This window comes from Theobroma cacao, chromosome 9, assembly GCF_000208745.1.
Source record: "Theobroma cacao cultivar B97-61/B2 chromosome 9, Criollo_cocoa_genome_V2, whole genome shotgun sequence".
NCBI classification, from domain to species: domain Eukaryota; kingdom Viridiplantae; phylum Streptophyta; class Magnoliopsida; order Malvales; family Malvaceae; genus Theobroma; species Theobroma cacao.
Genome location: NC_030858.1, coordinates 32,785,206 through 32,808,531, shown reverse-complemented (window position 1 = coordinate 32,808,531; position 23,326 = coordinate 32,785,206). Strand labels below are relative to the sequence as shown.

The following is a 23,326-nucleotide window of genomic DNA, read 5'->3' as shown; positions in this document are numbered from 1 at the left end:
AGATTGTTTGCTTCTGTTTGTCTTTGCGTATCTTTGGTTGTACTCAGTGTTTGTTTTGTGTTGGCCCTGGAATTTCTTGGTTCAGTGACCAAAAGAAAAATCAAATGGCATTGTCGAGTTTTTCTTTTTTTTGAAAGTCGGCATTGTCGGGTTAGACACTGCTTCTTAAAAGAAATTATACTCTACTTTCACAGCTACTTCATTACAAATCATCTCCAGAAAATATAAATACAAATAAAAGGAGAGGCTCGGGTATTTAAAGTCACAGTTTAGGATGATGCAATGAAATTTTACTAGTTGCTTTGTTATTGGAGATAAATAGTTGGACAGCTAATTAAGTAAATATCTTACCAATGGAATTTTCTTGGAAAACATTGTTATACCAAGCTAGGAGCCACTTCAATACATAAAAACTACTTGGATCGTACTGAATTATGAAAGGGCTCATTGTGTTTTCCGTCCTTATTTGTCTATAATAATCCTTATCCTTAGCAGATGATTCAAGAACTTACATATAAGTTTCTTTGAATCTTCTTGTCCGTCTCTAAATACATGTTGAAAATCAATTGCACTTTTATATAGAGTATTGTATATCAATACTCTATATGTTTAACTGTCATTAGTTTGAGTTCTGTTAAGGGGGCTTAATGCAGATTTTCTCAGAAAGATGGCGTGAACTGTGGAACCAATGGGAACTACGTTCGTTGGTGCTACTCAGCCTTTCCTTGCAAATTATCCTCATTTTCTTTGGTAATCGGAGAAAATATATAGCAAGAAACTGGATCAGATTTATTCTTTGGTTGGCCTACTTATCAGCTGACTATGTTGCAACTGTCTCGCTTGGCATCCTTGCCAGTAATCAGGGAGATTTAGATGATGGTTCCCTTGATAATGCTATAATGTCGTTTTGGGCACCATTTCTTCTCTTGCACCTTGGGGGCCCTGACACCATAACTGCGTATTCCTTGGAAGATAACGAGTTATGGCTTAGGCACTTGCTTGGTCTTGTTACCCAGGTTGGGGTGGCATTTTATGTCTTTATAAGATCCTTGAAGCCAATGAAGCTCAACTTCGTAGCTATTCCAATGTTCATTGCTGGAACTGTCAAGTATGGGGAGAGGACTTGGGTTCTCAGGTCTGCAAGCAGTCAGCATTTTAGGGAGTCGCTTCTCCAACGTCCAGATCCAGGTCCCAACTATGCCAAATTTATGGAGGATTACAATTTGAAGGAAAGGGAAGGATTTGAGTTGTCGTGTACTGCAAAGCAGGCTTTTACAGTTGTCCCTCGTACCAACTCATTTCAGGGAGGTAGCCTCATTCCTGATGGTGCCATTTTGATTGCTGCTTATGATTTTTTCAACACGTGTAAGAGGCTATTTGCAGATCTCATTCTCAGCTTTCATGATATTGAAAAGAGCCACTCCTACTTTCAGAGGTGTCATTGGGATGAGGCTTTCAAAGTGATTGAAGTTGAGCTTGGATTTGTGTATGACTTACTCTATACAAAGGCAAGTATAGTTTATTCCAACTGGGGTGTTTTTCTTCGCTCCGTGAGTTTATCTTCTACTATTATTGCCTTGGCAACTTTCAGCATGATTGACAGGCAGGGATTTAAAACTGTGGACGTGAGTATAACATATTTGTTGCTCATTGGAGCTATTTTCCTTGAGATTTATGCAATTCTTGTGCTGCTTTCATCGGAATGGACAATGCTTTGGCTGAGCAAACAAGAAAAATTTCCAGTGAGTCAGACTTATGAAGCCATATCCACGTTCAAATTTATAACTAGAATGAACAGATGGTCGAATTACATGGAACAGTACAGTCTTATTGGTTCTTGCTTCAGAGGTGAGCCTGATGATTTGCATGGAGTCCAAAGGCGTGGCTGGATTCACAAACATGTTCATGGCAATATAACTTCAGAGAGTGTATCTCCTTGTCTGAAAGAATTTGTCTTTGAAGAGCTTGTGGAGAAATCAAAGGTTGCCTCAAACTTTTCAATTTCTAGGCAATTATGTGCTTGCAGGGGTGAGCAGGTACTTGGAGAGAAAAACTGTCTAGATAAACTTGGTTGGAGCGTTGAAGTCGAGTTTGATCATAGCATTCTGCTATGGCATATTGCTACAAGCCTCTGCTATTGTTATGATCAGAAAAGGAATCCAAGTTCTGTTCTTGATTCAAGATGTAAAGTCAGCAAGTTAATATCAGAATACTTGCTGTTCATTCTTGTCAAGCGACCTTCTATGATGCCTAATGGAATTGGGCAGATCAGGTTTCAAGATACAATTTGTGAGGCAATAGAATTCATTCAAGAAAGAAAATTCATATCAAATGCCTCCCTAGCTTGTGAAAAGCTACTTCAAGTAGACACCAGGATCGAACCTGCAATTGTCAAAGGAGACAGAAGCAAATCTGTGCTATTTGATGCCTGTAGACTAGCCAAAGAATTGCACTCAGTGGAACAAGAAAGGAAGTGGCACACAAAAGAGAAGTGGGAGTTAGTAAGTCATGTATGGCTGGAGATGCTATCATATGCTGCCAGTCAATGTAGGTGGAATCAGCATGCTCAGCAACTTAGACGAGGTGGAGAGCTGCTCACTCATGTCTGGCTATTAATGGCACATCTTGGCTTGACAAAACAATTCCATATTTCACAAGGTCATGTGAGAGCTAAAATTGTAAGGCAGTAGTAAGACTACCAACTGAAACTGAAAATCGAAAGGTCTAGCTGATAATTCACTTGAAAGGTCAACCCCCTCTCCTACCATATAAGCCAAAGATACCATGCATCGGATTATTTTCTTTATCATTTACTTTCTTCTTGTTGTTGTTGCTGCCGAAATAGATTATAGAATTGTTTATTCTGTTCTTTTCTTCATCACGATCGAAGTATACTAATCAGTCGGGCAGGCCAACATAGTGATTCAGGTGCTCGTTTGATGCTCTATGTAATGTATAATCTGGAAATTTTGTATTTTGTCATATGCTAAATAATATTCTAACGTCAGTGCACTTTTAGAACACCTAAATTAAATTCATGTTCTTACAAAATAGTTAAAGGACTTGTTACACTTGTGTTTACATGGCTTCAGATATGCAAAAAAATGGATGCAGACATATACTGCCAGTGGTCCTGTAACAAAAATGTGCCAGAAATTCTAGAAATTGCATTGTTGGTTTTAAAGTACAAAGATTTCAATTCTCTCAGGGGGCCAAAATATTGCTACTTAGATTCTGAAAGAAAACAACTCTTCTGCAGGTATGAAAGGGCTAAAGCAATCAGAGAAGATCTTCCTCTCATCTCCTTTTCGTAGGCATTAGCTTTGTTTTTTTCTTTCCAGATTCCAATTCTTTTAAGACTGTTGGATTAGAACTTTTTTTGTCTTTCCTACTTCTATTTTCTTTTTTGGTGACTGTAAAGGAGTTCTTGTGACATTGAGTGGAAGTATTGCAACAAAGTAAAAAGGTATACTTAAAGCGGCGCAGAGTTAGATTGAAGCAATTTCTGAAACAGTGAGTGTCTAGCAGGCAGAAGAGAATTAGAGAGAGCAGCTCTGGATGAGATTGTTTTAGAAAAAAGTCCCTCAAATGAACTATAAAAGCTCTATTTATAGTATCATAAGTGACGATTACTTAAGAATAAGTTTTAATACGCGTAATAAATGACATTATCATGAAGAGTTTTAATATGAGTAACCTTTACTGTAACAAGAGGTATTCATCAAAACCTATACAAGAACAACTTAAGAGAAAGAAGTGTACGAAAACAAGTATAAGAGAATAAGATATCCCTAAACAGGTATAAGTGAATAAGGCAAAAAGAGGAAACACTTGTAGTTAAGAGGAAAACCTCATTAACTACCTAGAGCTGCTAAGTCAAACTCATCGAAACATCCCAAAATAAAAAAAACTCATAAATTTTACCACTTATTTCAGGTTATTTTCATTGCTATCTTTGTGAAGTGGTTATTCTGCGTTAAATAATTGTTCTACTTGTATTAATAGTTTCACATAGAGTAATGATCCATTTATTCAAGTTGTTCTATGAGAAGTAGTACTTTACTTTTTTTATTTGTTCTATGTGAAGTGGTACTTCACTTGTTTAAGTTGTTTCGTGCGAAGTAATACTTCACTTGCTCTAAATGTTCTCATTATTTTCTATACAATATTACGTTATAAAACAATTCTAAACATAATAAGTAGTGAATAAAATCAACTATCTACATTGAGAAAATGTGGCTCATCATTACTTCTTAGCAGCAATGAATGCTTGGAAGCTAGTTTGGACATACACAATCAAGGCTTAAATCCTTGTAATAAAATGTTGATATGCTCTGTCGTAACATGCGGGTCCGAGAACCCAACCGTCAGATGAGAGTGAAAACTCTAAACCTAGGAGTCGCCACCAATCTTTTTTACTAGGTGTGATTGGCCACCTATTGACTCGATTCTAATCAACAGAGTTTTAATTAGATTTAAACCCGCCAAAAGAATCTTAAACTGGTTTACATTTTTCGAGATCTAGGTTCGGGAGTACAGTTACGCCCGGGGAAGGATTATCACTCTCGGAACTCTCGTTTCATGAACGGTACCATTTTTAGATTATCCTATTAGGTTTTATTTTTTAAGTTCATTTTATTTCTTTAGCTATAACTTGCTTATTGTATCTCCAATTTTATTAAATTATTTTATTTGATTCTAAAATGAAATGCAAGTGTGAGGCAAGATGAAATGCATGGTATGTGATGAAAAATGTCGGACGAATAACCTTTTATCGAGGACGTTCTCTCAGATCCGCCCATCATATTGGTGGGATCTGGGGTGTTCTCTCACCTAGGAAATTATCCGAGAAATTCACCTTTGCAAATTTGACGAATAAATCCCATCATCAGGGTTATCATACGCTTTTATTTAAAAATAATGTTTTCGTGAATATGAACCTATTACGAGCAAAAGCCTTTTTATTAAAGATGTTTTTCGAGCCCTCCCATTATACTGGTTGGACCCGAGGACATCCTTTCACCTAGGGAGTTTTTCGAGAGAAACTCGCCTTCGCAAGATCTTCGAAAAATCCCATCATCGGGACTTATGCTCACAAACAAAAATATCTATATGCAATGCTATGCATGATGCAATAGAAATATATGATATGCTTTTGAAGTTTATTTTTATTTTATTATTTTTTTATTATTATATTTTTTATTTATTTAAAATTAAAAATCTCGAGACTTCAAAATCAAGACCCTCCCATCATATTGGTGGAGCCTTAATTCGGATCCCGAACCTAGGGAAAATTAGCCCGAGATTGCGACTTCTCGCGTCTCGACCAATCATCTCATCATCGATATTAAATTAAACAATTTTGTTGATAATTCTTTATCTTATCCTAATTTCATTCTCTCTTCATCTATATCCCTCTCCATTTTATATAAAACCCTTTTTTTTTAATATATTTCATATTTTTGTTTCATTACATTTTAATTCTAATTTTTCCTAATTTATTCTCATCTATTTTTTAATTTTTAATTTGCTATTTTTTTAATTTCTGTTCTCTCTTATCATTTAATCATTTTTATATGTATCTTATCTTTTTTATTCTACCTAATAACCTACTAAAACTTATTTGTCTTTCTACCTAAACAGTGGGCCTAGCACAACCACAAAATCAAAACCAAACAAAAAATGTATACCTTCAGTGGGTTGACAGTAGCCCAACACGATTAGTCTGGCCCAACTGGTCTGCCTCTCAAAGCCCACTGTCTGGTCCCTGTCTAGCAGCTTGCAAATGCCCAAAACGATGCCGTTTCACATACACCAACCCTAACTATTTAAACCTTTTTTTTTTTGCCTTTCTTCTCATTTTCTCCTCTCACATTTTCTCTTTACCAGTCAAATTCTCTCTCTACCCACCGAATTCTCTTTTCTCTCTCTAAAAAAAATCACTTTTCTCCTCTCTTCTCTCTCACCGGTGCCAGCTCCTCTTTTCTCTCTCTCTCTTTATACCCATCGACGATGGGACCCAAAGCTCCTCCTAACAGGCGGCAAACCCAACTCTTTTCCCCCTGACCGGCGGTGAAATCTTTCCTTCTCTCCATCACTGTTCGTCCATTCTTCTCTCTCTTTCTCGTTGCCCAAATGGCTTTCTCCCCTCGCCGGCGCTACGCCTTTCCACTGCCATCGTCGGCTACCTCATGGGTTCCCCTTTGTCGCAGGATCTCTCTCACTCTCCTTTCATCGGTGGTTGGCAAACCCAAAAGCCCTCTCTTTACAAACGTTTGCTTCGACCTACTCTCACTACCCAGCAGCCTAAAAGCTTTCTCACCCAAGCTCTAACACCCCCCACCGACGACACGAAAACCTAGATCTCATCCTCTTAAACCGACAGCAGCGAGACCCCAAACTCTCCCAAAACTCAAGATCTCCCTAAAATAGCAACACAAAAACCCCAAAATCCCTCTAAAAAATAGACTAAAAATTACCCTAAAAAAAAACACAACTATTTGCCTTATCTTATTGTGATTTTTTTTTGTTTTCTTCTAGTATTTTTTTTTTTATGGTGGATTGTAGTTTTTGGCTGCTAGAACACCTAGGTTTTTTTATTTTGTGGGTTGTTGTGGCTGCTAGAAAGCTAGGATTTCTTCTGGTTTTTGATGCTGCTAGGTTTTTGGGTTGCTAAGGATTCCTATCCTTTTTTTGGTTCACTGTTTTTTTTGCTCCTGAATGCCCCTTTGTAGCTGCTACACTACCTCCCTTTATACACTCGGTTTTTGGCTGAATCTATCATCCCACTACTTTGCCAGACCCGAGTTTTTCGTGTCTGGCAAAGAGAGTGGTGCTTAGCAGGGTGCGGACGCACCCTGCCAGTCGTACACATTTTTTCATTTTTCATTTCATTTTTTTTTTAAATATAGTGTCTATATGCTCAATGTGAGTTACTATTAGAACTAGACTCTGCAATGTAACATTCAAAGAATTTCATCTGATTCTAACCCTCAAACAACAGATTTTAAAGTATTCTAGGCTATTGCTACACATTTCCATTCACTTTTACTGTTAATGATTCAAGTTTTGCATTTCACAAGCAGTTATGTTAGTCACACATGTTTGCATTTGTGCACAACGTTAAAAGCAAACTAGCAATCTAGCTTGTGACATGCATAGAAAGCAAGAAAATCAATTTAGCTATCAAGCAAGTAATGTGGTAGAATTCATTGAATCCTTTAGCTGATTTAAACGGAAGTAAAAGGTATATACTAGCCCTTTGTTTATAGTCACTTAAAGACATGCATACAAGCTTTTTATTATATATCAAAATAGAATGCTTAAATTGTTAGTATAAGTCCTGCAAGTCAATTGATTTTGTGTTTGTAGAACACTACATTAATTAGTTATTTTTTATGTTAAATACATTATAAATATTTTATATAATGTATGAAGTATTTTTTTATCTATAAGTTTATTTATAAAAAATCATAAGAGACTTGTGTAGATAAAGTCTTTGGAACATAATGACATTGTGAAGAAATTATAAAAGTTATAATTATGAAATTCTTATGCATCAAAGTCTTATTCCTAAATATGTACATGGTCATTATATTGTCAAGAATAAAGGTATTGACAATGCTCAAAGACTGGTACATGCTAAGTTTCTTTACTTTGGAAGTAAACAACCAATTTCATAAGTTGAAGTATGTAAGATACTTGGATAGTATGTGGGTGTTTGTTAAAAAACAAGTTTATTGAATATGACCCACTATGAGAGTTTCATTTGATATTTCAATGAAGTATCTATAGAAATACTTTTATGTGTCAGTAGTGTAAGTAATCTTTAAACTTATGATGCCAGGTCATTTTGTATGTGAATTGTCATGCATTGATTTCACTATTACAGGTTTGGGGAGACCAAATGTTTAAATAGAGTACTTTTGGATATGGCATGAAGCATGAAGAGATATATAAGTAGTTCAAAAAAGATTCATCACCCCAAATGATTTGAAAGGGACATATTTCGTTTACTCATAGCTTATATTAACTGAAAGTCTTTTGGTTAAGACAATCTTGATATATTAATTGAAAGTCTTTTGGTTAAGACAATCTTGATAGGTCAATATAGAAGTTATAGAACTGATATGGATAAGTTAAAAAGTAAGCATCGAGCCACGCTTTTTATTTAGTCGAGATATAAGATGAAAGGATTAAATTACACTGAGTTACACTAAAAGGTTAGTCAAACTATATTGATTCTCTTGATATTTGGGTGGTTATTATGTATTGTTAAATGCCACTCATGATCAATAAATATAAATATAAATTCTTAATTAAATTGATTTATATTTAGGGGCCTTTTAAAAAATAATTTTTAAAGATAAGATATTTTTAAAAATAGTCCTTTTTATAATTTTAACTATTTTTAGACAAGTTGGACAAAATTACCCTTAATGAAGTTACACGTTATGATGTTACACGCCTTATACAAAACTTGTGACAAGCTATGGTTAGTGTGTTACACGCTATGTACAAAAATATGTGACACGCCATATATAAAACCCTGTGACAAGCCATGATTAACGTGTTACACGCTATGTATAAAAATATGTGATACGCCATATACAAAAACCTATGGCAAGCCATGGTTAGCAGGTTACACGCTATGTACAAAAATATGTGACAAGTCATGATTAACTTGTTACATGCCATGTACAAAAATATGTGACAAGCCATGTACAAAAATTTGTGACAAGCTATGGTTAGCTTGTTACACGTCATATACAAAAATATGTAGCAAGCTATGATTAGCTTGTTACACGTAATGTACAAAAACCTGTGACAAGTCATGATTAGGTCGTTACACATCATGTTGAAAAAAAATACTGTTGTTACACGCCATGTAAAAAAAATATTTCATGCCATGGTTAAAAAATGTTGCTACACACCATGTTGAAAAAAAAATTATTGTTACACGACATATTCAAAAATATTTTGTTACACTTTAATGCTTAAAATGTTGTTGTTACTTACGAACCAAAACTTCAAATCCTCTCAATTTTTTTTTTGTTTTTTTTGACAATTTGACACAGATTAAAGTGTCTCTAACATATTTTCATAAATCAAAATATAAATTTTTTTTTATCTAAAACACCTACCTTGACTAAAAAAAAAATTCTTTGAAAACCTAAATTTATAAATTTCAAAATTTTGAGTTTATTAGTATCTAAGTCCCGAATTGATTCAATTAAAAGCTATTTCATACTTTGTGATTATTTTTACCGTTTTAGTTTTATTCAAAATACCTAAAAATCGAATTTTTCAAACAGCCACGCACTTAAGCACGTCAAAACCATTGCTTTGTGTCTTGAAAGAGTAAGAAAGAGAAATCTGAAAACACGGGAGAGAGAAATCGGAAGCATAGCAGACGAATGCCGAACAGAAAAATCGATAAAATTTAAGAGACTGAGATGGTGAGAGAGAAATCCGAAGCACAAATGAGGAGAAATGGAGAGAAATTGTGATGAATGGTTTAATTTATTTGAAATAGTTTAAAGGGTATTTTCGTCAAGTCATAACTAAATATAACTGAAAACAGTTAAATTTATTTTGATAGTTACTTTTAAAATGTTTTTATCAAAAAATGTCATTTCTCACAATTTCCTCTTATATTTATTGTCAATATATTGGGACCTTATGGTCTCACATAATAAGATTATAATGTGAAATTAAAATAGGATTGGTATTTAATTGGAAATTAAGAATTTCTAATATGAATCTAATTAAATTGTTTAATTAAGTGGAAGGATTAAAATACAATAAATTAAAAGTTGGATTTAAGCTAACTATAAATACCATTATATGTGTGTCGTATTTTGTAAGAAATAAGCTAGAATAAATAACAGAAAAATAAAAGGGAAAAGCCTGAACCTTAGGCGCCATTTTTTACGAAAAAGTTTTCTTGTCTTCTTTTAAAGTTAAAAACAAATAATCTTTGAGAAATGAGATTTGTACAATCAAGTGGAGAGATTTTGACACGTAATTTTTGAAAATCATTTCTCAAAGTATACAGTTGAACATATGTTTCTTCATATTTACTTTTGACGCAGCATAAGTGATCCGAAAGTGACTTTGGTTTTGTATGTTTATATTCCGTTGCATTATATGAATGTGATTTCTTATCCGAATAGGCCCGAAACCCTTCATAAATAGCATGCATGCTGGGGGAAAGAATCAATCAAGAATGAAGTAGGATGACTACTTAAAAGGCAAAGAAAAACCTTTGCATGAAGAGTTAAAAGTACTTCCTCTCACTCCTTTTTCTTAACCAATTTTTTATATATAAAGAAGCCATGCTTGATGCCTCTAGGGAGGTTAGCTGTTGTCAAAGTAAATTTGAAAGTTTAATCCTGTATTATACTTGTGCTAGGAACTTTTCAGCAATCTCCCCCACCAAATAATATGTAAAACAAAAATTAAAAAAAAAATCAAATTTCTGACAGAATAAGAACCAGATACAATTTATACCAGCTACTTCAGCTAAAGGTGCAAGAAAGATTTCTCCTTTTTTGGAATGATAAAAAGCAGAAGATCTGCTACAATTGTTAAAAAGGAAGAAAACAGCTATTAACAAACGAGACAAGGCTACTAAACAAGACTAATGATGGAACTAAAATACACCAGAAAGTTTCAAAGAACACAAACACTAGGGAAGAGACCAATCAAAAAGCAAAGAGAGAGTTTTGATTGATGATCAGCCATAAAAGAGCATTTTGTCTATGGATATCTCAGAAACTTAGCAAAAAGTACAACTCTATAGCAATAGATAAGGGGCAATAGGTTGAACAACAGCAAAGAAACTTTGAAGTTTGCTATCCACGAAGCCACCACAGAGAACATCATTACGAGGTGTTGGAGGCATTTGGATTAATTCGCCATGAATTCCTGCATAACACAATGAAATGAAAAATCTAGCCATAGAGTATTGTCTGAAACAGAAAGGCTAGTGACAGTTCCCGCTTACAAACAAAAAATGTTAAAGACAGAAACAAGGACTAATGGTACTAAAAGAGAAAGACTTACCTCTAACCTCAGTTAAATCTGATGAAAAAACTTTTAATCTTCCACGAAGACAGAAGGTATATGGGCGATCTTATACCAATCCTTCCCTTGGTATCTAATAACCCTTGCTTTAAATTGCTCAGTCATACCTTTTAGCTTCAACTCACGGCAATGAACTAGGTGAAGAAAACCATTTGGGATCATCTTTAAGTTTTCACAATACCGGATTTCTATATCCTTCACAATCGCCAGAGCTCCTATCTGGACCACCAATACCTCTAGGCCTTGCAACTTCCAAAGTTTTAGAACTCTAAGCAAAGGAAAGCCACCTGTGGAGCAAACCATAAGCGTCCCTGTAAAGGAATCGGCTAACAACTCAAGAACTCGAAGGTTTGGGAGCTTCCCTAGGTTAGGCATTGGATCATCCAAAAGTCCTGACAATGACAGTGTAATCTCTGTGAGATTTTCTGGGAGTTTCTGCACAACTAGTGGATTGTTCAACCTTCCCATTAAGTATATAGAGGAGAGATTTTTGAGGTTTGATAAAGGTCTTAAGAATAAAGTGGAAGGTTGAACTGATTCATCAATTGATCTCAGCCTTAAAGATTCTAGGTAAATCAATCTTGCAATCCACTTGGCCAAAGACTTCTGCTGTGACAATGTTAACCGGATCACAAGTCCTAACTTTCTAAGGTTAATTAACCTGTTCAGGCCACCTTCTACCGGGCTTTCCTCATCTAGAAACGCTCCCCATAACGTTTGGAGATCAATTGGAGAGCAGGCACTTGGTGGAGCAACAAATCTACAACGATATCTGTCACTCAAGTATAGGTGTCGGAGTCGCTGCATCTTCCATATAGTATTAGGAAGGGTGCTAATATGTGTGTTTTTCAAATCCAACGTCTGGAGCTCAGGCAAGTAGCCAATTGATGATGGGAGCATCTCTAAATAAGTTCCTCTCAGGCCGAGATACCTCAGTTCTTTCAGCTTCCCTATTCCTTTAGGTAGCTTGGGTCGAAATACACCTTCAAGGTCAATTATTAGCAACCGCAATAAAAACCTTCCCAAAATTCCTCTGCGAAGAAAGTTCCCTATGTCATCTCCAGGTTCAGGTCCTTCCCGAAAATCAAATGACAACAGAGAGCGGAGGTCCCCGTAATAAGATCGCAAAGCATTATTTGTGGTTCTATTTCCATGAATATGGCGGAAGCTATCATCTTGCTTGTCAAGGTGATCAGCAACTCTACGAATCATGCCAGTGCTAGAGGATGAACAGGAACAAGCAGCTTCATCTGGTACTTGAACAAGACTAGCTTTCTTAGCTTTTGACACCCACTGATCTCTTAAAAGATGGTGCATCCTACACTTTTTTATTTTCCCATTAGATTTCCATTTGACCACTTGAATCATACCCTGATTCTCCAATTGTTTTAAATACTTTTCTGCAATATCTTCTGCGGCCTTTTTGCTGCCGTTCTGTTTTTCTATCAGTCCTTCAGCAACCCACAACACAATCAATCTCCTCACTGAGATGTCATAGTTTTTATCGAATAGCGCACAGTAGGAAAGGCAAAGCTTCAAAGGAGATGGCAATGCATCAGCAACCAGGCTCAAGTTATGGTACGTTGATGCTTGATCTTTATCAATTTGCTCTAATACTATTGACCAGTGGTCTAAAGTTGCTGGTGTGCTTGATAAAATTTCTGCAGCTGCAGAAATTGCTCGAGGTGAACCCATGCACTTCTTGACAATATCTCGTCCAAGTTCTTCCAACTCCATAGGGACTGGTGGTAGCTTTGCTGTAAATAACTCCCAGCCCTCTTCATCACTTAGTCCCCTCATGTGATATATAAATCTTTGGCTGTGATCTGATTCCGTAGAAAGAGCTACTGCTCTATCACGAGTGGTTATCAGTATTCTACTTTCAACAGGAAATAAACTTTGAAGAGCATCCCATTGCTTCAATGTCCTCACATTATCCAAAACAATAAGATGCCTTCCATTTTTCAGGGCATCTTTGATCCTTGTGCTCAATTCTTCCACAGATAATTCCTCTGCTTCTACAGACGATTCCCCTTCTTCCTTTCCCATCCATAATTGTTTTGCTAAGATCTGCAGAGTTTCTTTCAGTTCAAAGTCTTGAGATAGGGTCACCCAAGCACGAGAAGGAAAATGATTAGTAACAGCAGCACTTTTGTACACTTCCATTGCAAGAGTAGTCTTGCCTACTCCTCTTGCACCTGTAATTGAAATCACTTTCCGGTTCCCTTTGCCATCAGTTAACCTTGATACTAATATATGAATGCCTTCCTCTAGACCCACAGCTCGTTCTTCTTTGATATCATCCACAGAGAATGGTCGCTTTTGCTGCTCCAGATTTTGAGATGCAGTTCCCGTCCTAGCCTTGACAAGCGACATTCCCAGCTCACTTCCTTTAGAGATAAGTCTCAAGATTGAGGCCCTGATAATTTCAATGTCATCGATCAGTTTATATATCTCTGCCCGACCCTTGAAAAAGGGAAAAGAGTCCTTGATACAATTACTGCAACTGGGCTGTTTTGATTTTTGCTTTCTTGAGATAAAACCATCGGTTACAGCTTCTACTTGAGTCGTAAGAAATCTTACTTCCTCTCCATATCCTTCCAACCCCTTTTCTTCTATCACATTTTGTGCCATGAGATGCATTCGTGCCAGTCCTCTTTGTATCAGTCTGAAATCCTCCTCAAATCCATCAAGCAACTCTTGTTCAAAAATTAAGAGATTTGAAAGATTATCCATTGCTTTAACAAGGCTGGCTTCTGTTGTCTTCCACGGGCTTGGTGCCAATGTCTCCATCTTTTACTTTCACTGACAATTAAAGACCAAAAAAAAAAAAGTTCAATCTGAATTCTGTTCCATATAGGTTCAATAAATTAAGACCATCATTTCCGACGGCAGAGATAATTAGTAATAAATTAAGACGAAGACATGACTGATCAACATTTCCTCTACAAATTGTAAAGACACAACCCATCATTAATGAGTTCACACTTGAAAAACGAACAACTCCCCATCAAAACTTAGAGCGAAACACGCAACAAAAGCAAATCAAGACCAGCAACAAGAATAATTAATTTTATATCAAAGATTTGATCAATGAATGCATATAAACAAACATAAAATCAATATAATTAACTTATTTCTAACTGTCCGTATGCTATCTTGTCACTCTACAACTTTGAGTTGAGCTAAAGAATATAATAATGGAGTACTCTTCTCGAGTATTACAAAATTATAAGGGTATTGGCCATTCATCAAACTTGCATGGTAAAGCCAGCTTAATTAGTTGGAACACCAAAAAGCTACCGAATTTCATAGCATTGCCTGCAACTATATTTTTGATGCAGACAAAACCAAATGCAGGATTCATAACTTTTGTAATGATGAAAAGGGGTAAACCATGGAGATGGTATTAAGATATCTCACCTTACTAAAGCTTTCCAATTTTCTTCTTCTTGTCTCTACTCCTCTTCCTCCTCTTCGACAGCCAAATTCTCTTGCTCAAATAGCAATTTTGAGAGGGAATGCATGGTCTTAGTCAAACTGCAGAACAAGGCAACTAGAGGGAAAACGTGGGTCTTTTAGAAAACCCTTTTGCATGGTGTAAATGTGAGAAAGTTTAGACTATAAAAAGGAACAATGGTGAAGTTTAATAAGAATTCCAGGTTTATATAATGGTTGGATATGGAATTACTTAACAGAAAAACATGGGATTTGAGTAGGTAAAATCAAAGAGTTAATCTTGGACAGAGGGAGTTTGGATTTAAGTTAGTTTATCTTTATCGATAATGCACAAAGTAAGGTGACATAATTTCAAAACCGAGGAAAAGAGAAAGAAAGAACCAGCACTGGACGTGAGTTTGTTTATGAGATCAAGGTTACATTGGGGCTTTAATTTCCTTGTAATTTCATCATTGTTATTGGTAACACCGGATGTTGAACTTTCTATCTCATTTCCACCTTTTAACCTATGCATTAATTAGTATTAAAATTAATTATAAGTTAAATGTCCCTTCAACACCATAGATAATTGGACGTACATTGTCACGTGGTCAATAATATATTTCTCAAAGAAAATTGGAAGTACGTGCCCCATATCCCAAATGGATCAAGAGAGTTCAAGAAATTTTTCTTCAACTGATTGTATTTTTGAAAACCCAAACTTTCATAACCAGAATCAAAAGAAAGACGGTTGGATTAGAGGGTTAAAGAAGAAAGGAAATTCAGACGTAGAACTAGAAATAATTCGATTTTGGATTTATGGGATAGAGACAAAAGGTGGAGCCAAAGTGAAGCAAGAGAGAGAAAGAATTGAGAAAAAGAATAATAAATAAAGAAATAAAAAAAATTGTACTTTGTGTTTTATTACTTTGTGAGATTGATCTCACATGAAGAAGAAGAAGAAGAAAATATTTTTCAAATGGGTTAGAAGTCAAAGTTTATGAGATCAATTTTTTTTTTTTAAAAAAAGAGAAAATTGATGAAATATATTTTACGTCATTCTCAAAGCTAAGAACGTAAAATATTTTATATTGATCAAAAGCAAAATTTTCAGTTAATCTCATAAAATAATATATATATTCTTAAAAATTTTCTCCATTCCATACAAAAGAAAAGATTAAAAAAACTTTTCAATCTCAGTAAACGGAACCTAAGAGATAAATGATCTTCTATTCAAGTTACTAAAAAAGTGAGAGCATAGAAAAGGAATGATAAAAAGTTAATCTCTCTTATGAATAGTAATTTATCAAAAGAAAAATACTCCGTCATAATGCATGTTAATGTGTTTTGAGTGTCTAAACCTAATGTTATGCAATAATAAGGTAATATATATATATATATATATATATATTATAATAATTCAAAAAATATATTTCAACATATAATTTATTGGTTTGTGTATTATCTCTCTTCTTAAAAAATAGTAAAAATATCAACAAATAAGATATCTGCTAATTTTGAGATACCTGAACTCAAACCCAATTAATAAAAGGGATATCCGAGCCCTATAATTACTTAAATATTTTTTAAATTTATTATCCTAACCCGAACCCTTGTACATATCCACTATCCAAATCCATTTAAAAAACCCGATTATGTACAAAAATGATTAAAATGTTATTCATGAGTACCTAATTACCTAAACCCCAATCCGTATCCATATCTACATACAATAATATTGTTATTCATATTCTATATGATTCACTAATAATTAAATTTATAAAAGCACATAAACAATAAAATCAAAATTTAAATAATTAAAAATAAATATCTCAAATATCGACTTAAATAACTAAAAATAAATATTCAAATAACAACTTAAACATTATAAGTTTAATTAACTATGTGCGTTTATCTATAAAATTAAAAATATAACTAAATTCTAAAATTATTCTAATTTTATCATTTTTTGAGGTATATATTTTATAAGTTTATATAAATAAAAGTATGTATATTATTCATTCAAAAAAAAGTATGTATATTATAATTAATAATTTTATAAATTATAATTTTTATAACATTAATAAAAAATAAAAAAAATATTTATATTTAAAATATGTATACTAAATATATATATATATGTATAAGAGCATTTGGTTTATTAGTAGATACATAATTTTTTATTTAAAAAGTAAATTCGAATCTCTTTCATCCAATATACAGAATATATATATTAAAAATATTATAAGTTAATTAATAATTATATTTTTATAAATTAATTTAATTAATAATATAAATTTAAATAAAAAAAATGGGGCTTTAATTGTACTAATTCGAAAGCAAGGGGCAAATCTATCAAACCATTGAAACAAAAAAACAAAGAGCCGTAGTATCGAACTCAGCTCCACAAAATCCTTGTATTTTCTATCCATGGCCACGCTCTCTTTTTCCTCCCCCAATCCTGTCTCCTCTTCCTTTTCTTCATGGTCTTCAACCATCCATTTCTTTCCTCAACTATCTCTAACGAAACAAGAAATCCCCACCCTTTTCCGTTACAGTTCTAGACGTAGAAAGCTTTTTTATCAACCCACAAGGCTCCTTCTCCACCCTGTTTTGCTGTTCAGTGGCTTTGATAAGCCCTTGGATACCCAAACTTTTCTTGCCACTATTAGTGTTTTGGCCGCCATTGCACTCTCCCTCGTTCTTGGCCTCAAGGTAATTTCCCTTCTATCAAATACCCTTCAATTTTTATACATTTATATGTTAGAATTTGATGGATTAAGGTTGTTCTTTTTTTCTGTTTTTGGTGGGTTTTCAGGGTGATCCTGTCCCATGTGACCGTTGTGCTGGGAATGGTACATATTTTGTTTCTTTTCCTTTTTTTTTTGTTTGCCCCTGTTTTGGAATAATGATAATGAAGCAAAGTACCACAGCTTAAAATGGTTTGTACTAAATAGAATGGCGAATGTTTATAACTTGAGATAGCTCGTACCTTTATGGAGCAGCATGCAAGAATAAATTTCGAGAAAAAACTCAGACTGTTAAAACTTGAATCTTTCAAGTTAGAAGTCTCAAAGTTGTATTTATGAGACGAGAGAGGGTAGTAGTTTAAGTCAAACGATTTTTTACACGGATTAAAAAAGAAAAGAAATCTTCTAATCAACTAACAGAGAAAAAAATTGCTTGTTAAGGCATTTTTAGTTTGGCTATCTGGACTGCCAATTGGCAAAGAATAATCTTTTGCAGTGGCAAGAACTTTACTTTCTGTGACTGAGGACAAATCTTTCAAAAGCAATATCCGTCAATGACAGGACTGAAAAACACAAATTAGATCCTTTGGTATGAACAATAGTTTAGAAGAATTGCAGTTTGTTTCTTTTAAGTTTATATGGTTTTATATTTTTCTCTTAATGAAAATGTAGCAGCCAGCTTCAGTACTTCTTACATAAATCAAGTTTCTGCATAGAACGCTTTCTTTGCTTGTAAAAATATGTGATTTATTCAGGAAATGCAGCAAGCTGATAAATGATTCTTTTGTATGATGGATGTAGGTGGTACAAAATGTGTCTTCTGTGAAAATGGTAAGATGAAGCAAGAAACAGGCTTGGTTGATTGTAGGGTGTGTAAAGGTGCAGGTAAGATTTACCATCGATATATAGTATGTAAAGGGCATAACTATAAGGATGCTTTTGCATATCTGTTGCATACTGATTTAGTTGATTTCAGTCTTTTGTAGCATTTAAAAGCCATTATTAATTATGATTGCTTTTAAAAGGAAAGTTTGAGCAATCTAGTGAATGTTAAATTTTACCTATGTAGAGCAAGATACCTTGATAGATGAGCTAATCATTATTTACATTACCATTTTCTAGGGCTGTTTTTACATTGAACTTTACATCACCAGCTTGTGCATTCACATGGAAGTTAGTGTGCATGGGTTAATTTCCATGAATATTTCCGTCAATTAATATTACTTTGGCAAAGTCATGGTTGTTTTTATGTGATGTCCTATTTGGTTTGATCTCTAATTCAATGTCTCAAAGACATTTCAGCCTGATAACTCTTAAGACTTTAATCTTTTGAATTCAGCCTCCTTGCTCTTATTTGTTAACGAAACTTCTCATATCATTATAGGATTGATACTTTGCAAGAAGTGTGGAGGTTCTGGATATTCAAGACGTTTGTAAGCTGTGGTTCTGCTTGCAACAGTCTTATGTATATTTTTATCCATAAAGCTAATTTACCAGTGCTTTTATTCATTCATTAAATCACTTCCTTTTTTTCCCATTGTCCTTTTCTCTTCTATATCCAACAATGTAAATCTGACTATCTGAATGTGTAATTACTAACAAAAGTTGTAAAGTTCTTTGTGATTTTGTTGGATGTGAATAATTCTGATTCTTCTTAAAGCCACTTCCTAGTGACCAAATCTGGTTCTTAAAGACCTGAAAGTTGGTGGTTTACTTTTACTAATTTGGAAAAGGAAAAATGTTTTGTACTCTTTAATGTGATGCAAAATTGTGGAGAATTATTGGTTTCTGTTTTTTTGGATGTAGTGAGGTAGGTGGATAAGATATTGATAATACAAGTATGGAGTAATGTAATCAACGTTATCCAGAGAGCAGAAGATTCTTCCAAGTAAATTTGTTGGAATGACAAGCAAGCATTTTCCCTTTTGACCTTTGTGCCAATGATATCGAACATTAATGACGCATGCTAATCTCAAATACAATTTGGAGTTAGCAATTGATTAGAGAGGACTATGATGATTTATGCAGGGGCACTAGATAGGAACACTGAAATTGTTCCATCAAGGCAACCATTCCCAAACCATCCGTTGTTTAGATTCCAAACAAAAGAAACGAATGGTTACTACTTTTAAACACAAGGTTATTTAACTTAGTTTATTTTCGTGAAAAAGGGAAATTCCAATCTAATTCTTCCAACAGGAGACCAAATGCTCGAGTGTTCATAAAGATTCAAGTTGTAGTGACTTGATCTGATATTGCCAGCTACTCGAAATTTATCTGCCTGCAATTTTAAAGGTGGTAAGGCTTTTGGGTGACTATAGTGACCAACGAGCATAATTTCAGAGCAGCAGCTGAAAAGCTATTTGTCCTACTAAACCTTCCCACAGAAAACTACAGATACAAGACGCCATTAGCCAAATTAAGATACTAAAAGCCACCTCCCTTTAACTTTTTCTCTGTTTCTACTCTCTCCTTCCAACCCTTGGCTCTTCTTCTTAACCTCCCAATTCCAGCATGATCCCTCACTGAATGAGGGGAAGATGTCTAACACTGCTGCCTCTGCTACCATGACTACCCCTCCATTCTATGAGGTTGATGAATGCCGAGGAGTCCTTCGTGTTTACAGCGATGGCTCCATTTGGCGCTCCCCTAAACCAAGCTTCAATGTTCCTGTTGATGATGATGGCTCCGTTGTGTGGAAAGATATTCTATTTGATCCTGTGCACAACCTTCAACTCAGGCTCTATAAGCCAGCTTCATCCTCGTCTGCCAAGCTCCCTATCTTCTATTACATCCATGGCGGTGGCTTTTGCATTGGATCACGTGCCTGGCCTAACTGTCAAAACTATTGCTTCAGGCTCTCCTCAGAGCTCCAAGCAGCAGTGATTTCGCCAGATTATCGTTTGGCTCCAGAGAACAGACTCCCGGCAGCCATTGAGGATGGATTCATGACTGTGAAATGGCTCCAAGCTCAAGCTCTGGCTGAGAATCCTGATCCATGGTTAACCGATGTAGGTGATTTTAGCAGGGTGTTCATATGCGGTGACTCAGCTGGTGGTAATATTGCTCATAATTTGGCGGTTCAGCTAGGGGCTGGTTCATCTGATTTGGCTCCGGTTCGGGTCAGGGGTTATGTCCTTTTAGCACCTTTCTTCGGAGGGACAGTGAGAACCAGGTCAGAAGCAGAGGGTCCTAAAGATGCCTTCCTTAATTGGGAGCTCATTGACAGGTTTGTGGCGGACACTTTTAACCTTGTATTTAACAATTCTTTCACTTGCATGAGTTAGTTTCGCCAACTGTAACTTAAAATCGAATGGTTTATATAATCAACACCTGTCTAGGTTCTGGAGGCTATCTATACCGATTGGAGATACGACGGATCACCCACTGATAAACCCTTTCGGTCCGGTCAGCCGCAGCCTTGAGCATTTGAATCTTGATCCTATTCTGGTAGTGGTTGGTGGAAGCGATCTGTTGAAAGACCGAGCAGAGGAATATGCCAAGAGACTGAAGGACTGGGGGAAGAAGATCGACTATGTTGAATTTGAAGGACAGCAACATGGCTTCTTCACTATTAATCCTAACTCCGAACCAGCAAAAGCGTTGATGCTAATTATCAAACGCTTCATCACTGAAAATTCCAGCTAAGACAGAGTAGTTGGGAGCTCGAGATTTCGTTTCTTATGTTGCTTTGTTTCATCATTTAGTATTAAGCTCGTCCCTGTTTGAGCTTGTCATTGTTGTATGAAATAAAGTAAGCCGAGTGGGTGGAATTTTAGTTTGATAACAATCTTTGGATTCACAGATGGAGAGTGGACCGGAGACCAAAATGTTTAAGAACAAAACAAAGTTTCCTGTTATCGTTTCCATACAGAACAAAATCACCAGCAAGCACTGGTCTGAGATTGCTAACCCTTGAGTCGCATGATTTATCAATATTGTTGAGTTAATAAATATATATTTTGAAATATTATAAATAAAATTACTTTATTTATGTAAATATTCTAGTAACTATATAAATGACGAATTATGTTATAAGAATTAGAAATATTCATTATCATTTAAAGATGATAATAAAAAGCTAAGTTTACAAAACAAATTTTACTTTTTAGTTTTGTATAATGCGTTTTCTATTTTTATTTTAAAATTTTTAATAAAATATTTTTTAGTGAAAATAATAAAAAATAAAGTATAAATATTAAAAAATTAAGTTAAGTACGATGTTAAAATCAATTTGAAAATAATATTTCATTGATCCGGATAATTAAAAACTCTATGAGTCAATACAAGTTTTTTTAATCAATTGCAAAAATAGCCTAATTAAAAGATCAACCTGAATCAACGGTCATGTCTCGAATCGATAAATTCAAATGGTAGGTGATCCAAATATCATAATTATGCTCTAAACTTCGTCAATTATGTTATATTTTAAAATACCACAACTTCTTTGTTTAAAGTGATATAATTACTTTTTTATTAAGGGTAAGGCCTTAAAACAAACATTTTCCTTCAATTTTATTTTGTTAATCTCATTAACTTGAACATTTAAGTGGTTTGATCAGTTTATGGAAAAAATTTTATATTATAAAAGCATGTTTAAGGTATTTGGCTAAAATTTTTAAATCTTTAGCTTATGTGAGAAGTCCATTTGAGTTAGATAAAGTTTTAAATCAATTTTTTTAAAAAAAAATGTTAATATGTAGTAACAAATATTTAATGAGATTTTTTTATATTCTCATTTTATCTTTTAATATTTCATAAAATGATACGAAAAATTATATTTTTTTCACATTTATCTTTTTTTTATTTACTTCAATTTTGTTCTTCTGATATCATTTATTTTTATTCTTAATTATTACAAATTTATTTTATTTTACATATTTCTATCATTTGTAAACTTATGATGTGATATAATAAAGTTGAGTATTTTGGTTTTATATTTATTAAAAATAAATTGAATCATTATCAAATAGTTTAGAATATTAAATTTTATGTATAATTAATTTATACTTAACCTAAGACTCATCATAGCAAAAATTTAGAATACAAAAGCGTACCTAATTCTTGATCTATTATTTGATAGTGAAAATAATATTAACCATATTAACTATTGAGATTGAAGGCACTACGATCTTCTTCCTCCTTAATTTACAACTCTCCAATGGATGAAATCTTTAATGTTTTCTGTAGACAGGTGAATCGCTAGTCAACACCCATCATATGATTTAGGGTTTTCTACACAAACCTATATTAATAGTCTACATATAAAATTGGAGTTTAACCCACCTTATTAGATCATATTATTGATTATAATATTGTCTTTAGACCAATTAACTAAGCTTGATTTGATAAAAATCTAAAATAGATTAAATAATCTAAGTCCAAAAGTAAAATTATTTAGAAAAATTTAAAAACCTCTCACTTAAACTACATTATTGAAATTCAAATTTTAAAAACACATTTCCTTAAAAACAACTCTCGAACTAAGACAACTAAAAATTTTATGAACTCAATTTAAAAATAAACTGGTCTTGATATTACCTCAAAATATCATTTAGTCTAATAAACTTTGTGATATAGGAAAACAGCAGTAATTACATCAACGAAGATACAACACAAACTATAATCACATATACCACTCAATCTTATTGACATGAAGTCAATGTGGTAATGTAGCAATGAATTACAACACTTTCTTTATGATCTATTTCATACATTGTATTCATTTGTCAGTCATTTTATTCTTTTCTTTATGCAGCCTAAGAATCGTAAGAGAAATGTTTTATGATTTATTCAATAAATATGTATTTCTATCTTACATATCTTGAGATATAATTTATGTGTCAAAAACATACCATTAAGACTATCAATTTATGCCCCCAACCTACACTTAAGATTGACACACGTCTCAAGTATTCATATATACAAATTGTATATATACATAAACATTTTATGATTGAATATAATTTCATAATTTTAGTTAATAATAAAACCAAATACATCATCAATGATATGTTTCAAACAAAATTAAGCACAAAATATAAAACAAT

General features: G+C 33.9%; 4 protein-coding genes across 4 annotated transcripts; 3 read left to right on the top strand and 1 right to left on the bottom strand.

The window, feature by feature from the left end:
* On the top strand, positions 648-3,004 carry LOC18590185. The gene has a single exon (XM_018126906.1). It carries the CDS (start codon positions 648-650, stop codon positions 2,688-2,690), a length of 2,043 nt encoding a protein of 680 aa, XP_017982395.1. The 3' UTR covers positions 2,691-3,004.
* LOC18590184 (probable disease resistance protein RF9) lies at positions 10,799-13,881 on the bottom strand. The gene is made up of 3 exons (XM_018126905.1): positions 11,196-13,881; positions 11,068-11,085; positions 10,799-10,929 (listed from the first exon to the last, which is right to left on the bottom strand). The coding sequence occupies exons 1-3, from the start codon at positions 13,879-13,881 to the stop codon at positions 10,799-10,801; spliced, it is 2,835 nt and encodes a 944-aa protein (XP_017982394.1).
* LOC18590183 lies at positions 16,881-18,939 on the top strand. Its single transcript, XM_007015569.2, has 4 exons — positions 16,881-17,241; positions 17,345-17,381; positions 18,078-18,161; positions 18,661-18,939. Exons 1-4 carry the CDS (start codon positions 16,957-16,959, stop codon positions 18,711-18,713), a joined length of 459 nt encoding a protein of 152 aa, XP_007015631.1. The 5' UTR covers positions 16,881-16,956; the 3' UTR covers positions 18,714-18,939.
* Positions 19,509-21,075, top strand: LOC18590182 (probable carboxylesterase 15). The gene is made up of 2 exons (XM_007015568.2): positions 19,509-20,505; positions 20,618-21,075. The coding sequence occupies exons 1-2, from the start codon at positions 19,817-19,819 to the stop codon at positions 20,922-20,924; spliced, it is 996 nt and encodes a 331-aa protein (XP_007015630.2). The 5' UTR covers positions 19,509-19,816; the 3' UTR covers positions 20,925-21,075.